This window comes from Manis pentadactyla, chromosome 8 (assembly GCF_030020395.1).
Source record: "Manis pentadactyla isolate mManPen7 chromosome 8, mManPen7.hap1, whole genome shotgun sequence".
NCBI classification, from domain to species: domain Eukaryota; kingdom Metazoa; phylum Chordata; class Mammalia; order Pholidota; family Manidae; genus Manis; species Manis pentadactyla.
Window position 1 is genome coordinate 34,603,903 of NC_080026.1, and position 15,352 is coordinate 34,619,254.

Consider the following 15,352-nt stretch of genomic DNA (forward strand, 5'->3'; position numbering starts at 1 on the left):
AACTAAACAATGTTCTACTTTTAGTTGTATCCATACTCAAAACTGTCTACAATTCATTGGTATTACCTTTATGAGAGACCAAAAAAACACATGAATCATGCTCATAGGAATCATTCCTACAGAAAAAGTGATGCTTCCTAGGACATTTGTAAAAGGAGGAGGTTTACTGTTCTTCACCTTCTCTAAGTCTGAAATTGAAATTGTCAAGACAGGTGAAGTCTTCAGTACCCACACTCATTTAAAAAGGTATTTTTAATTTACAAAAGACAAAGTGGGTCTGTATTTGTAAACATTTATTCTTTTGAACTGAAAAAGGCTTGCATCAGCACACATTGTACAGCTTTGCAAATTACACAGAAATTGAAAAAAAGTTTCCTTGTTCGTAAGTGCAATGAATCTTTGATGTCCAGTGATCCGCTGCAAACAATGAAAACACATTTTAAACCACTTAGGAAGTTCCCAGCACCCATCAGATGCATTTCCTTAGGGGACAAAAAATCCACAAGAATGGGAATGCAAGTAAGTGGCATTCAGTTATTGGAGGGACACTGAAAAAAAAAAGTGGAAGTATTTTCCTGCCTAGAATGATTCCTAGTCCCCTTTGAATCTTAAGTGGTTTGACTAAGAAGCATTAAGAACATAATTTACTTTATACTTAATGTTCATACTACCTAAATGAGAAACAGAAGGACCCTATGAGGGAGTTGTGTATTTTCTGGGAATTGTTACTGTGTTTAGAGATACAGGGGGAGAGTAATTTCTATTTGTAGGCTCCTTAGTCACCCTCAAGTCCTCCCAAAAAGAGCACATGGTCTCGACCTGGTCACACTACTCCTCCATTCTTTCCCCCCAAATTCTATGTTGGGTCACATGTGCTGGCTGCAAAAAAGAAATACAGGCTGCAACTGGTTGTAATCATTTTGAAGAATAATTTGCTGTACAATAGAGCTTTGGATCTGATACAATAACTCAGAAATATAAAACAAAATAACTATAAAAGTTAGGAGGCATTTGAACAGCATTTCCCCAGAAAAAGCTGCTAACTCTGTATCATTCTGATATGAATTCCTAGTTATTCAGGGTGAAATGTGTATTTCCACCCCCTTGCTGGATCACTGGCCTGTCTTCAAAAGCTGTAACACGATAACCACACATCCTAGGAGTCTCTATCATGTTAAGAGAAGCTCCAAATACCAACCCAATTAAAGATGGGAGAGGACAGGGGAATCGTAAAGGCCAAGGGTCCAAGGTGGCTGTTACTGAGAACTTGCCCTTTCCAAAATGTGAAAGTCATAGTGCTTCTTGCTTGTTCTCAGCTTAAACTTGTTAATCGAGTTAATTTGCTTCTTCAATGCATTCTGTGCAGCCGAAATGGAGGGGAATGTGGCTAGGACAGTGTATGTGGAGGCCAAGTCACTGGGTTTAGAGCGTTCAGGGTTGACAGTATTGTCCCCACTGCCACAGCAGAGAGGGTGACGACGTAGCTGGGGCTGGGACTGGGGATCCCGGAGCCACCGGATCTTGGCGCCAATTTTAAAGAGTTCCCCAAAAAGCTTCTCGGCCTCCATGCGAGTTATTCCATCTGGTAGTTCAGTAATTTCCAAGACCTTCCCAACAACTAGAATGGAAAAGGTTAGAATTAATAATCCCTATTACTAAAGGTGGACAGAAAGTACTGCAGATCCAAATATGACATAAGAAGAGAATTTTCTGAAACCATTCAAATCCACAAAATTCTAATTGTTACGGTTATTTTGAAAATCATTCCTATTAACCTCTTAAGCAAGGGGTATGGAGCTGATGGTGCTGAGCTACCCATTTCAGTCTTCAGTGATAGTTGCACATAAAAAACAAAGCACTGTACAGTGGCTTCTCTAAATTAGCTGTGTGATCTTAGGAAAACAGTCTCCTGAATCTCCTGAAATTCATGTTCCCATTGTAAAATAAAGATAAGAGCATTTGCTGTAACCACTCCAAGGCTGTTCAATAGAAAGTTAAGGCACATCTGAAAGCAGTTTGCCATGGACAGGTGATTTATTTGTTCATTCAGACCATCTCCACACAGAAGTGTAAGGATTACTTCCTTTCTCAGAGGATACAGAGGCAAAGAGTTTCATTCTACCTGCTTGTCTTACACACATCTTTTCCCTTTCGTCCCTTCACTCCTCCTCAACTTACCTGTATCTTACACATTTTCAAACAGGAAATGAGACAGAATGAAAAGAACATATTCAAGAACCCTACAATATAGACAACATAATTTTATGTTCAACATAATTACAACTTTTTTGCAGGACTCTAGAAAGAGGAAATCCATTTCTGTGGTATGGCATGGTTTTAAAGACGAACTGTTAATAGTTTGTCAAACCACATCCATTGTCGCTCAAGGACACACCTGCTTCTCCTGCACCAAGGTCAGTGGATGCAGCTTTTTTAGCTTGTTTCCTTCCTCTATTTCCATGCCTGTTGCCAGACTGACCCTGGAAATCCATAAATAATGAGAAATTAGGTCAATAAAGCTGACAAATGTGTTTGTAGTGTTCCAACAATTAACACATAAACATACTCATGATGTAAACATACTTATTACATAAACATACTCAATCACAAAACCTACTGGGTTTTGTCCTTCAAAGAAATCCAATCCCAGGCCTTCTGAATTCTGCCTCTGTGCAATGGCACTTCTGTTCCTCACTATGGCCAGTCACTTGCTGACTGTCTTTCATAAGAAAGGTGCCCCAATGCCCCAGCTGCCACCGATTTTTGGATAACACTAGTGAATTTCTGCTCAGTCAAGCACATCACCTTCTCCCTTGCTCTACTTTCAGTGGGGCTACTGAAAAGGTCAATACACCAGGTGGCAAGAACCGGAGCTTCTCCTTGCGCAGCACCAACAGGTGCACCATAGCCCACACTACCTCCATCTCCTGACCCCCTGGGCAACAGAACTATGAGGTTCTGTCAACAAAGCCCAGGTGCTCACACAACTGGCTTTCATACCTGCTGGGCTGGAATGTGTCCGTGTAGAACAGCAGGAGAGTTGTACTGCAGTGGCTGGCCAAGTAATGGGTATCTGGCATCACCTGAAAGCCAAACAACAACACACCGTTTTTATATATTCCTCTCTGTTACAAAGTACATCGCAGAGTTTTCTGAATTTTCCAGAACACTTAAGACAAATAGGGGTAACAAGTTTTGTAGAATACAAAGTGTAGGTATTGACAGGGTTTTTTAAATGATTTAAAAGTGTCCATATCTCCTTTCAAGACCTGGGGTAAACTTCTGAAAGGACTAGACTCGTAACAGTGGTTAAGAAGGAGGGTAAATGGTGGACACTTGGGTAGATGCAGATAGGTTGCAGAGAAACCTCTATATACCTTAACATTCCATGTAATCCACAAAATAACAAGAACACCCACTCCACCCACTTGAGATGCTAAAATCCGTATTTTCTATGATGACTGAAAATTAATGTTACTTACACTTTAGAGGAAGAAAATAACCCTGGGAAAATAAAAGCTCTTGATATCCTCTAATTTATTATTACTGTGTTTCCTTTTTTTTATTAAGGTATTATTGATATACACTCTTATGAAAGTTTTACATGAAAAACAATGTGGTTACTACGTTTGCCATATTATCAAGTTCCGACCCATACCCCATTGCAGTCACTGTCCATCAGTGTAGTAAGGTGCCACAGATTCACTATTTGCCTTCTCTGTGCTACACTGTCTTCCCCGTGACCCCCATACCATGTGTACTAAACATAATAGCCATCAAACCCCTTCTCCCACCCTCCTCACCCACCCTCCCACACCCCTCCCCTTTGGAAACCACGAGTCCCTTCTTGGGGTCTGTGAGTCTGCTGTTTTATTCCTTCAGTTTTGCTTTGCTGTTACACTCCACAAATGAGGCAAATCATTTGGTACCTGTCTTTTTCTGCCTAGCTTATTTCAATGAGCATAATAATACCCTCTAGCTCCAACCATGTTGTTGCAAATGGTAGGATCTGTTTTCTTCTTATGGGTGAGTCATATTCCATTGTGTACCACATCTCCTTTATCCATTCATCTACTAATGGACACTTAGGTTACTTCCATATCTTGGCTATTGTAAATAATGCTGTAATAAACATAGAGGTGCATATGTCTTTTTGAATCTGAGTTGTATTCTTTGGGTAAATTCCAAGGAGTGGGATTCCTGGGTCAAATGGTATTTCTATTTTTAGTTTCTTGAGGAACCTCCATATTGCTTTCCACAATGGACAAACTTACATTCCCACCAGCAGTGTAGGAGGGTTCCCCTTTCTCCGCATGCTAGCCAGCATTTGTTGTTCTTAGGATTTTTCAATGCTGGCCATCCTTACTGGTGTGAGGTGATATCTCACTGTTGTTTGAATTTGCATTTCCCTGATGATTAGTGATGTGGAGCGTCTTTTCATGTCTGTTGGCCATCTGAATTTCTTCTTTGGAGAACTGTCTCTTTATATCCTCTCCATATTTGTTAATCGGGTTATTTGCTTTTTGGGTGTTGAGGCGTGTTAAGTTCTTTATATATTTTGGATGTTAACCCCTTGTCAGATATGTCATTTTACAAATATATTCTCCCATACTGTAGGATGTCTTTTTGTTCTGCTGATGGTGTCCTTTGCTGTACAGAAACTTTTTAGCTTGATGTAGTCTCAAGAGTTCATTTTTGATTTTGTTTGTTTCCCTTGCTTGAGGAGATGTGTTCAGGAAGAAGTTGCTCATGCTTATATTCAGGAGATGTTTGCCTATGTTGTCTTTTAAGAGTTTATGGTTTCATGACTTACATTGAAGTCTTTGATCCATTTCGAGTTTACTTTTGTGTATGGGGTTAAACAATAATCCAGTTTCATTCTCTTGCATGTAGCTGTCCAGTTTTGCTAACACCAGCTGTTGAAGAGGCTGTCATTTATCCACTGTATGTCCATGGCTCCTTTATCATATATTAATTGACCATATATGGTTGGGTTTATATCAAGGCTCTCTATCTCTAGTCTGTTCCATTGGTCTATGGGTCTGTTCTTGCGCCAGTACCAAATTCTTGATTACTGTGGCTTCGTAGTAGAACTTGAAGTTGGGGAGCGTAATGCCCCCAGTTTTATTCTTCCTTCTCAGAATTGCTTTGGCTGTTTGAGGTCTTTTGTGGTTCCACATGAATTTTAGAACTGTTTGCTCTAGTTCATTGAGGAATGCTGCTGGTATTTTGATAATTGCATTGAATCTGTAGATTGCTTTAGGCAGAATGGCCATTTTGACTATATTAATTCTTCCTATCCACGAGCATGGGATGTGTTCCATTTATTGGTATCTTCTCTAATTTCTCTTAAGAGTGTCATGTAGTTTTCAGACCATTGGTCTTTCACTTCCTTGGTTAGGTTTATTCCTAAGTATTTTATTCTTTTTGATGTGATTGTGAATGGAATTATTTTCCTCAATTCGCTTTCTGCTAGTTCATCGTTAGTGTATAGGAATGCAACAGATTCCTGTGTATTAATTTTGTACCCTGCAACTTTGTTGAATTCAGATATTAGATCTAGTAGTTTTGGAGTGGATATTTTAGGGTTTTTTATGTACAATATTATGTCATCTGAAAACAGGGACTGTTTGACTTCTTCCTTGCCAATCTGGAGGCCCTTATTTCTTTGTGTTGTCTAATTGCTGTGGCGAGGATCTCCAGAACTATGTTGAATAAAAGTGGAGAGAGTGGGCATCTTTATCTTGTCCCCAATCTTAAAGGAAAGGCTTTCAGCTCCTTGATGTTAAGTATGATGTTGATTGTGGATTTCTCATAGATGACCTTTATTATGTTGAGGTACTTGACATCTATACCATTTTGTTTAAAGTTTTTTTTTATCATGAATGGATATTGAATTTTGTCAAATGCTTTTTCAGCATCTATGGAGATGAACATGTGGTTTTTGTCCTTTTTGCTGCTGCTGATAATTTGGTTGGATTTTCTAATATTGCAGAAACCTTGCATCCCTGGAATATATGGTACTTGATTATGGTGGATGACCTTTTTGATATATTTTTGAATTAGGTTTGCTAATATTTTATTGAGTATTTTTGCATCAATGTTCATCAGGGGTATTGGTCTGTAATTTTCATTTTTTGTGGGGTCTTTGCCTGGTTTTGGAATTAGAGTGATGGTGGCCTTGTAGGATGAGTTTGGGAGTATTCCCTCCTTTTCTACTTTTTGGAAAACTTTAAGAAGGATGGGTATTAGGTCTTCACTAAATGTGTGATAAAATTCAGCAGTGAAACCATCTGGTATGGGGTTTTGCTCTTAGGTACTTTTTTTTATTACCAATAAAATTTCCTTGCTGGTAATTGGTCTATTCAGATTTTCTCCTCATCCTGGGTCAGCCTTGGAAGGTTGTATTTTTCTAGAAAGTTGTCCATTTCTTATAGGTTATCCAGTTTGTTAGCATATGATTTTTCATAGTATTCTCTCATAAGTCCTTGTATTTCTGTGCTGTCCGTAGTGATTTTTCCTCTGTCATTTCTGATTCTGTTTATGTGTGTAGACTCTCTTTTTTTTCTTGATAAGTATGGCTAGGGGTTTATCTATTTTTTAAATTTTCTTGAAGAACCAGCTCTTGCTTTCATTAATTCTTTCTATTGTTTTATTCTTCTCAACTTTATTTATTTCTGCTCTAATCTATATTACATTCCTCCTCCTACTAACTTTGTGCCTCATTTGTTCTTCTTTTTCTATTTTTCTTAATTGTGAGTTAGACTGTTCATATGGGATTGTACTTCTTTCCTGAGGTAGGCCTGTATGGCAATATACTTTCCTCTTAGCATGGCCTTTGCTGCGTCCCACAGATTTTGTGGTGTTGAATTACTGTTGTCATTTGTCTCCATATATCATTGGATCTCTGTTTTTATTTGTTCATTGATCCACTGGTTATTTAGCAGCATGTTGTGAAGCCTCCATGTGTTTGTGGGATTTTTCATTTTCTTTGCATAATTTATTTCTAGTTTCATACCTTTGTGGTCTGAGAAACTGGTTGGTACAATTTCAATCTTTTTGAATTTACCGAGGTTCTTTTTGTGGCCTAGTATATGATCTACTCTTGAAAATTTTCCATGTTTACTTGAGAAGAATGTGTATTCTGCTGCTTTTGGGTGTTGAGTTCTGTAGATGTCTGTTAGGTTCGTCTGTTCTAATGTGTTGTTCAGTGCCTTGTCTCCTTACTTATTTTCTGTCTGGTTGATATATCCTTTGGAGTGAGTGGAGTGTTGAAGTCTCCTAGTTTGAATGCATTGCATTCTACTTCCCCTTTTAATTGTTTGTATTTGTTTCACATATGTAGGTGCTCCTGTGTTGGGTGCATAGATATTTATAATGGTTATATCTACTTGTTAGATTGACCCTTTTATCATTATGTAATGTCCTTCTTTGTCTCTTGTGACTTTCTTTGTTTTGAAGTCTCTTTTGTCTGATACAAGTACTGCAACACCTGCTTTTTTCTCCCTATTAGTTGCACGAAATATCTTTTTCCATCCCTTCACTTTTAGTCTGTGTATGTCTTTGGGTTTGAGGTGAGTATCTTGTAGGCAGCATATAGATGGGTCTTGTTTTTATATCCATTCAGTGACTCTGTCTTTTGATTGGTGCACTGAGGCCATTTACATCTAGGGTGATTTTCAATAGGTATGTACTTTTTGCCATAGCAGGTTTTACATTTGTGGTTACCAAAGGTTCAAGGTTAACTTCCTTATTATGTAAGAGAGTAACTTAACTCATTTAGTATGCTATTACAAACATAATCTAAAGGTTTTTTAATATTCTTTATATATTAGGTATCATATTCTGTACTCTTGATTGACTTCGGGGGTAGTTGATTTAATTTTGCATTTGCTTAGTAATTAACTGTTCTACTTTCTTTACTGTGGTTTTCTTACCTTTGGCAACTGCTATTAACCTTAGGAACACTTCCATCTATAGCAGTCCCACCAAAATATACTCTAGAGATGGTTTGTGGAAGGTAAATTCTCTCAGCTTTTTTTATCTGAAAATTGTTTAATCCCTCCTTCAAATTTAAATGATAATCTTACCAGATAAAGTAATCTTGGTTCCAGGCCCTTCTGCTTCATGGCATTTAATATATCATGCTACTCCCTTTTGGCCTGTAAGGTTTCTGCTGAGAAGTCTGATGATAGCTTGATGGGCTTTCCTTTGTATGTGATCTTATTTCTCCCTCTGACTGCTTTTAATACTCTGTCCTTATCCTTGATCTTTGCCATTTTAATTATTATATGTGTTGGTGTTGTCTTCCTTGGGTCCCTTGTGTTACAAGATCTGTGCACCTCCATGGCCTGAGAGACTATCTACTTCCCCAGATTGGGGATATTTTCAGCAATTACCTCCTCTATGATACTTTCTATGCCTTTTCTCTCTCTTCTTCTGGTACCCCTATAATATGAATATTGTTCCATTTGGATTGGTCACATGGTTCTTTCAATATTCTTTCATTCTTAGAGATCTTTTTTCCTCTCTGTGCCTCAGTTTCTTTGTATTCCTCTTCTTTAATTTCTATTTCATTTATCGTCTCCTCCACCATATCTACCCTGCTTTTAAAACCTTCTTTTGTATGTTTCATTTCAGAAACTGTGTTCCGCAATTATTGGATCTCTGACCAGCATTCCTGAGTTCTTGAGTATTTTTCTGTACCTCCATGAGCTTGTTTATGATATTTATTTTGAAATCTCTTTCGGGAAGATTCATGAGGCCAGTTTCATTTGACTATTACTCTGGTGTTATGTACAATTTTGCTTTGAACTGGGTTCCTTTGATCTTATTTGTATGTGGTGCCCTGTAGTGCCCAGAAGCTCTACTCTCTGGAGCTCCTCAGCCCCTGGAGCAATGTCAGGGGTCACAGGGGAGCAGTGTTGGTTCCTCAGTGGGGGGAAGAGCTGTTTCCTGCTTCCTGGCTGCTGTGCCTGTCTCCACTGCTAGAACCAGTGAGCTGAGCACACAGCTATAAGCCTCTATGCTTTACATTTGTAGCTGCTGTAGGTAGGGCTTCCCTCTGGCTGGCCTAATGTGAGGGCAGGGTTTGCTGTTTTGCAAGCCATGTGCGGGCTGACTGGGAGGAAGGCATGGTAGGCTGCATATCATGGAGGGGGGGCCTAGAGCTGCATAGCCTGCTAGGGAGCTGGAGCACCTGAAAAACATGCAAGTTCCCAACCCACTGGGCAGGGTGCACCCATACAATTTTGTCTATCTGTCCTTTCTCCCAAGCAATAAGCTCTGCGCAATCCTTGCCCAACAGCCTTCTTGCTGTTAGGAAGACTTCCCACCTTTTTTTTTTGTCCCAGAGCAGCCTGATATGGATCCCTGTTTTCCAGAAGCAGGTGGAAGCTCAGTCTCCCCAGGTATTCTGCCAGTCTTAGCTCTCCACCCCCCTAGTCATGAGAGTACCACGCAATGTAGGTTTGTGCTCCAAGAGCAGATCTCTAGAGGTAGGTGTTCAGTAGTCTCAGGCCTCAACTCCATTTCTCTTCCTCCTGCTGGTGAGGTGGGGTGGGGGAAGGGCTTGGGTCCCATGGGGCCATGGCTTTGGTATGTTACCCTGTTCTGTGACATCTATTCCTTTCTCCAGGTATATGCAGTCTGGCGTAGCCCTCTTTCCTGTTGCTCTTTCAGGATTAGTTGTATTATATTTTCGTATTATATGCAGTTTTAGGAGGAAGTCTCTGTCTCACCTCTCATGCTGCCATCTTTAATCCTCTTCCCCTAATTTATTATTAACTACTGTAAATATATGCATACATGAATTTACACATACTCATATAAGTATTTTTACAGTCTTAACCAGTAGGTGTATTTACATTCTATGTCTTGTGTCTGCTCTTAAGTTCTCTTTCAATGAAAGTTTATCTTTATAATTTGAAGTTGTTTAGAAAGAGTGGCACAGTTCTTAAGTCTATTCATTAATAGGTATCCCCCCTTCCAAAATCAACAAATTTGGGGTTTTTAGGATGGAGATACTCTGATTTTTTTCTTTCACTCAGGAAGGCCTAAAGACATCACATGGAAAGGGTTTAATAAATGCTGATTTCAAAAACCTTGTCCTGGAGAACAGTATTTTCATTTGTTATAGTCCCATTTAATTTTAACCAGATATCTTCAAATTTAGCACATTCTGTGTTTGGAGGAAGGTTATGCATAGGAGTTAGGAAAGCATCTTCAGGAAAGCATACACTCCCTCTCCCAAAAGCTTTGAAACAGAGAGAAGCAAGGCATGGCGTTCTGACTATTCTGTGGGGCTCTTTTCTAATGAACACCGTGAGGTTCTTGGGCAGCTCCCTGTCAGGCCACACTCATGACATGGTCCTTCCCAAGCACTAGCTGAAGGGCAGATATGACATGGAGGCTTAGCACTAAGACCAGAAATGACTGTGAAATGTGAAGATGCATAAAAAACAGGTGCAAAGATGTCAGAGTTAAGTTTAGGCCTTGGGAGCAGTACTCTTTCCAAATATGGAGAAGACATGATAGTCAGCAGTAACCAAAGGTGACTCATCACTGGCCATGGTACACACTCTTCCTGTGGCATTCATACTAGACCATGCATCTTGCTATTACTATATTGCCACATTTCTTCAACCCACAGTTTCAAAGTATTTTTTGTAACATGCTCTATTTTTGTAGATTATTAAAGTAAGAGGCTTTGTAGAAAATTTGGAAATAGAGAATTACAAAAGAGAAAAAAAATACCCTGGTAATTATATCACTTCTCACATTTTGGTGTGATTGTGCACCTTTTCAGTTTTTGTTCTCCAAGTGTGTGCTCACACATGTGTGTATCATTATTTTTAAAAACAGATATGATTAATATAAAATGTGCATCTCTAGTGTCGGATTTGATAAATTAAAAAAAATTTTTTATTAAGGTATTATTGATATACACTCTTATGAAGGTTTCACATGAAGAAACAATGTGGTTATACATTTACCCATATTATCAAGTCCCCACCCATACCCCAATGCAGTCACTGTCCATCAGTGCAGCAAGTTGCCAGAGATCCACTATGTGCCTTCTCTGTGCTACACTGTTCTCCCCGTGATCCCCCACACCATGTGTACTAAACATAATACCCCTCAGTCCCCTTCTCCCTCCCTCCCCATCTGCCCTCCCATACCCCTCCCCTTTGGTAACCACTAGTTCATTCTTGGAGTCTCTGAGTCTGCTGCCATTTTGTTCCTTCAGTTTTGCTTCATTGTTATACTCCACAAATGAAGGAAATCATTTGGCACTTGTCTTTCTCCGCCTGGCTTATTTCACTGAGCATAATGTCTTCCAGCTCCATCCATGTTGTTGCAAATGTTAGGATTTGTTTCTTTTCTATGGCTTAATAGTATTCCATTGTGTATATGTACATCTTTATCCATTCATCTACTGATGGACACAGGTTGCTTCCATATCTTGGCTATTGTAAATAGTGCTGCGATAAACATTGAGGTGCATATGTCTTTTTGAATCTGAGAAGTTGTATTCTTTGGGTAAATTCCAAGGAGTGGAATTCCCAGATCAAATGGTATTTCTTTTTTTAGTTTTTTGAGGAACCTTCATATTGCTTTCTACAATGGCTGAACTAGCTTACATTCCCACCAGCAGTGTAGGAGGGTTTCCATTTCTCCACATCCTCGCCAGCATGTGTTGCTCTTAGTCTTTTTGATGCTGGTCATCCTTATTGGTGTGAGGTGATACTCACTGTGGTTTTAATTTGCATTTCCCTGATGATTATTGATGTGGAGCATCTTTTCATGTGTCTGTTGGCCATCTGAATTTCTTCTTTGGAGAACTGTCTCTTCATATCCTCTGCCCACTTGTTAATCGGGTTATTTGCTTTTGGGTGTGGAGGCCTGTAAGTTCTTTATATATTTTGGATGTTAACCCCTTGTCAGATATGTCATTTACAAATACATTCTCCCATACTTATGATGCCTTCTTGTTCTGCTCATGGTGCCCTTTGCTGTACAGAAACTTTTTAGTTTGATGTAGTCCCATGAGTTCATTTTTGCTTTTGTTTCCCTTACTTGAGGAAATGCATTCAGGAAGAAGTTGCTCATGCTTATATTCAGGAGATTTTTGCCTACGTTGTCTTCTGAGAATTTTATGGTTTCACAACTTACATTGAAGTCTTTGATCCATTTCAAGTTTAGTTTTGTGTATGGGGTTAAACAATAATCCAGTTTCATTCTCTTACATGTAGCTGTCCAGTTTTGCCAACACCAGCTGTTGAAGAGGCTGTCATTTCCCCATTGTATATTCATGGCTCCTTTATCACATATATTAATTGACCATATATGGTTGGGTTTATATAAGGGCTCTCTAGTCTGTTCCATTGGTCTATGGGTCTGTTGTTGTGCCAGTACCAAATTGTCTTGATTGCTGTGGCTTTGTAGTAGAGCTTGAAGTCGGGGACCATAAAACCCCCAGCTTTATTCTTCCTTCTCAGAATGGGTTTTATGAATTCTAATAATAGTCCATTTAGCTGTGACTCAAAGAAGATATTGTACATTTGCCTCCTCTGAAAAGTTCCCTCAAGTTCCTTTCCAGTCAATTCCATACCATCAACACTATCTGATTTCTAATATCACAGCTTAGCTTGCTTTACAGTTGGATTTCATATATGTAGAATCATATAGTATGTCTTCTTTTTGTGTCTGGTTTGTTTTTACTTAACATAAGGACTCTGAGATTCATCCATGTCGTTACATTGTCAGTAGTTTGATTTGTTCCTTTTTACTGTTGAGTAGTATTACTCTATAAGGATATACTTCAATTTGTTTATCCATTCTCCTGTTGGTGGACTTTAGGTCGTGTCCAGTTCAGGCTATTATAACAAAATAAGGTTGTTGTAAATGCTCTTGTACAAGTCTGTACAGATATGTTTTCATTTCTTTTGGGTAAATACCTAGGAGTGGAACTGCTGCATTTTACGGTAGTGATGAACTCTGTTAAGACACTGCCAAATCCTTTTCCGAAATAGGTTTATTATTTTATACTCCCACAGCAATGTGTGAGAATTTGATTTGCTCTGTATCTTCACCAATATTCAGTATTGTTAATCTTTCTGATTATAGCCATCTGATTGGGGGCAAAGTGGTATTTCTTCATTCACAGTCTAATTTCTTTCTCTAATGATGCTGAACACATTACCACAGACTTATTGGACACCTGTATACCCTTTTTGAAATGTCCATGTAACTTTCTAAAATCACTTGCTGTACTGTGAATATTTCCTCTTTTAATGATTCTTTAAAGAGTGATATTTAGGTAACTGCATAGTATTCCTTATATGGCTACACTGTAATCTAATCCTTACTGATGATGGATATTTAGGTTGTTTTGAATTTTTTTCAGCAGGATAAACCCTTCTGTGCATAAATCATTGTGTACATTATCCCTAGAATAAATTCCAGAAAATAAAATTAATGGTTTCATATTATTTTATAATCACCTGGTTGCAAATCTGTTCCTCCCAACTACACTGAGGATCAGTGAGGATGACTGACCTTATTCATCTTTGTATATTGGAGTACAGTAAGTCCTCAACAATTGTTTGTTGAATTAGTTTTAAAATAAATTATTGATATATATATATAGAAATCTGAACTGTAATAACATATTACTATAATAAAGAAATTGAGCCTAGTATTATTACATTAAAGCCTTTTAAATTCTATCATGTAAGTTAATTACTGAATATAAATAGTTACTAAATTAGTAATTATTAGTGATGACACATTAAAGATTGGAAAGTATGTAATAATAATATGTAATAATAACATACAGTAATAAACAAATATGCCTGGAGGAGAGGTAAAAATGTAGCCCTGCAGAAACAGAAAGCAGAAGCACCAAGGTAAACCCCAAAGTCCCTGAGGCTGTGACTAGTTTTGCACATACTTACCTTGGCCAGGGACAAAAGTTCTAGAAAACTGGGGTATGATGGAAAGTGGTGGTCCAGATGGACGGACAGTTTTCAGGGTGGACAGCTGAGCTGGTGTTGGCGACTGAGCTGGTGAAATAATTGGACTACTGAGTTGAGGGCTGTGCTGCAATTACACCAAGAAAATGGATCAGCATTTTAGTCAGGCTCTGCAAAATTTCATTTTGGACAGAAGTTTTATTCTTTCTAAATACAAAGATGTACTTGTTACATTATTACAATATGTACTTGTTATTAAAAAATTAAAACCTCATTTCCAACTCCCAAAGACAGACAGTGGCAATAGATGGTTTCTGTGCATATGCACTTATCCACCTACATTTTATGAAAATGGAACTAGAACTATCTTCCTATTTTTGAATTTTGTTTTGTACCTTGACAATAACAGTATTTTGCATGAAGGAATATATATATCTACATCACTCCTTTTGTCACATTAACTGTTTAACATTTCATTTTAAAATAATTCATCACTAAAGAAGAGTTGCAAAAGTAGTACAAAGAATTCTGATTTCCCAAATGTTAATATTTTATTGTATTTTCTCTGTATATATGTAAATATTTTTTTCTTACCTATTTGAGAATGAGTTGCTCAAAATATTTGTCTATCCCAAAATAACTAGTGTCTATTTCCTAAAAATGAATTTTTCATATATAATCACTGTAGAATTATCAAAATCAGGCAATTAACAACAGAATTATATAATCCACAGAATTTATTCAAAATTTGCTAACTGTCCCACTAATGTACATCATGGCAAAAAGAAAAGAAAACCTTCCCCTTCTAGTCTAGAATCCAGTCTACTCAAGTGTTGCATTTAGTTGTCATGACTCTAATCTTTAATCTGGAATAGAGCCACAGTGTCTCTTTTCTTTCATGATTTTGACATTTTTGAAGATCATCTTCTCAAGGTCATTTTGAAGATCAGTTTCTCTGTAGAATGTCCCTCAATCTGGATTTGCCTGTTGTCCGTTTGTCATCATAGTACTGGTGTTATTTTTATTTTTTGGCTAAGGTGGTACCTGCCAATTTCCTCCATTGCAACTATTTTTTCCTTTCTAGTTATAAGTGTCTTTGTGAGGAGATCATATTATCAATGGAGAGAATTTTACTTCTTCCAATTTGGATGCTTTTATTATTTTCTTGTCTTATTGCTCTGAGCTAGCCTCCAATTCAGTGTTGGTGGAGAAATACTTTGGATGATATCAACCTTTTAAATTAAAATCTTTGCAACTTAATATGTGGCTCAACATTTGGTCTATCCAAGAAAATGTTCCATGTGCATCTGAGAAGAATGTGTATGCTGTGCTATCAGGCAGTGTTCTCTATATGATTGTTAGATCTAGTTGGTTTA

At 38.0% G+C, this 15,352-nt stretch overlaps 1 protein-coding gene across 15 annotated transcripts in view; it reads right to left on the reverse strand.

Annotated features, from left to right (window-relative positions):
- Window positions 1-276: 276 nt before the first annotated feature.
- The window catches only part of R3HDM1 (R3H domain containing 1), a 219,605-nt gene continuing 204,529 nt past the window's right edge, over window positions 277-15,352 (reverse strand). For all 15 annotated transcript variants that reach the window (XM_057505643.1, XM_036886607.2, XM_057505649.1 and 12 more), the window contains 4 exons: window positions 13,959-14,103; window positions 3,001-3,083; window positions 2,396-2,480; window positions 277-1,618 (listed from right to left, as the gene is read on the reverse strand). In XM_057505643.1, coding sequence (XP_057361626.1) covers window positions 1,257-1,618; window positions 2,396-2,480; window positions 3,001-3,083; window positions 13,959-14,103 — 675 coding nt within the window. In that variant the 3' untranslated portion in view covers window positions 277-1,256. The remainder of the gene's footprint in view (window positions 1,619-2,395; window positions 2,481-3,000; window positions 3,084-13,958; window positions 14,104-15,352) is intronic.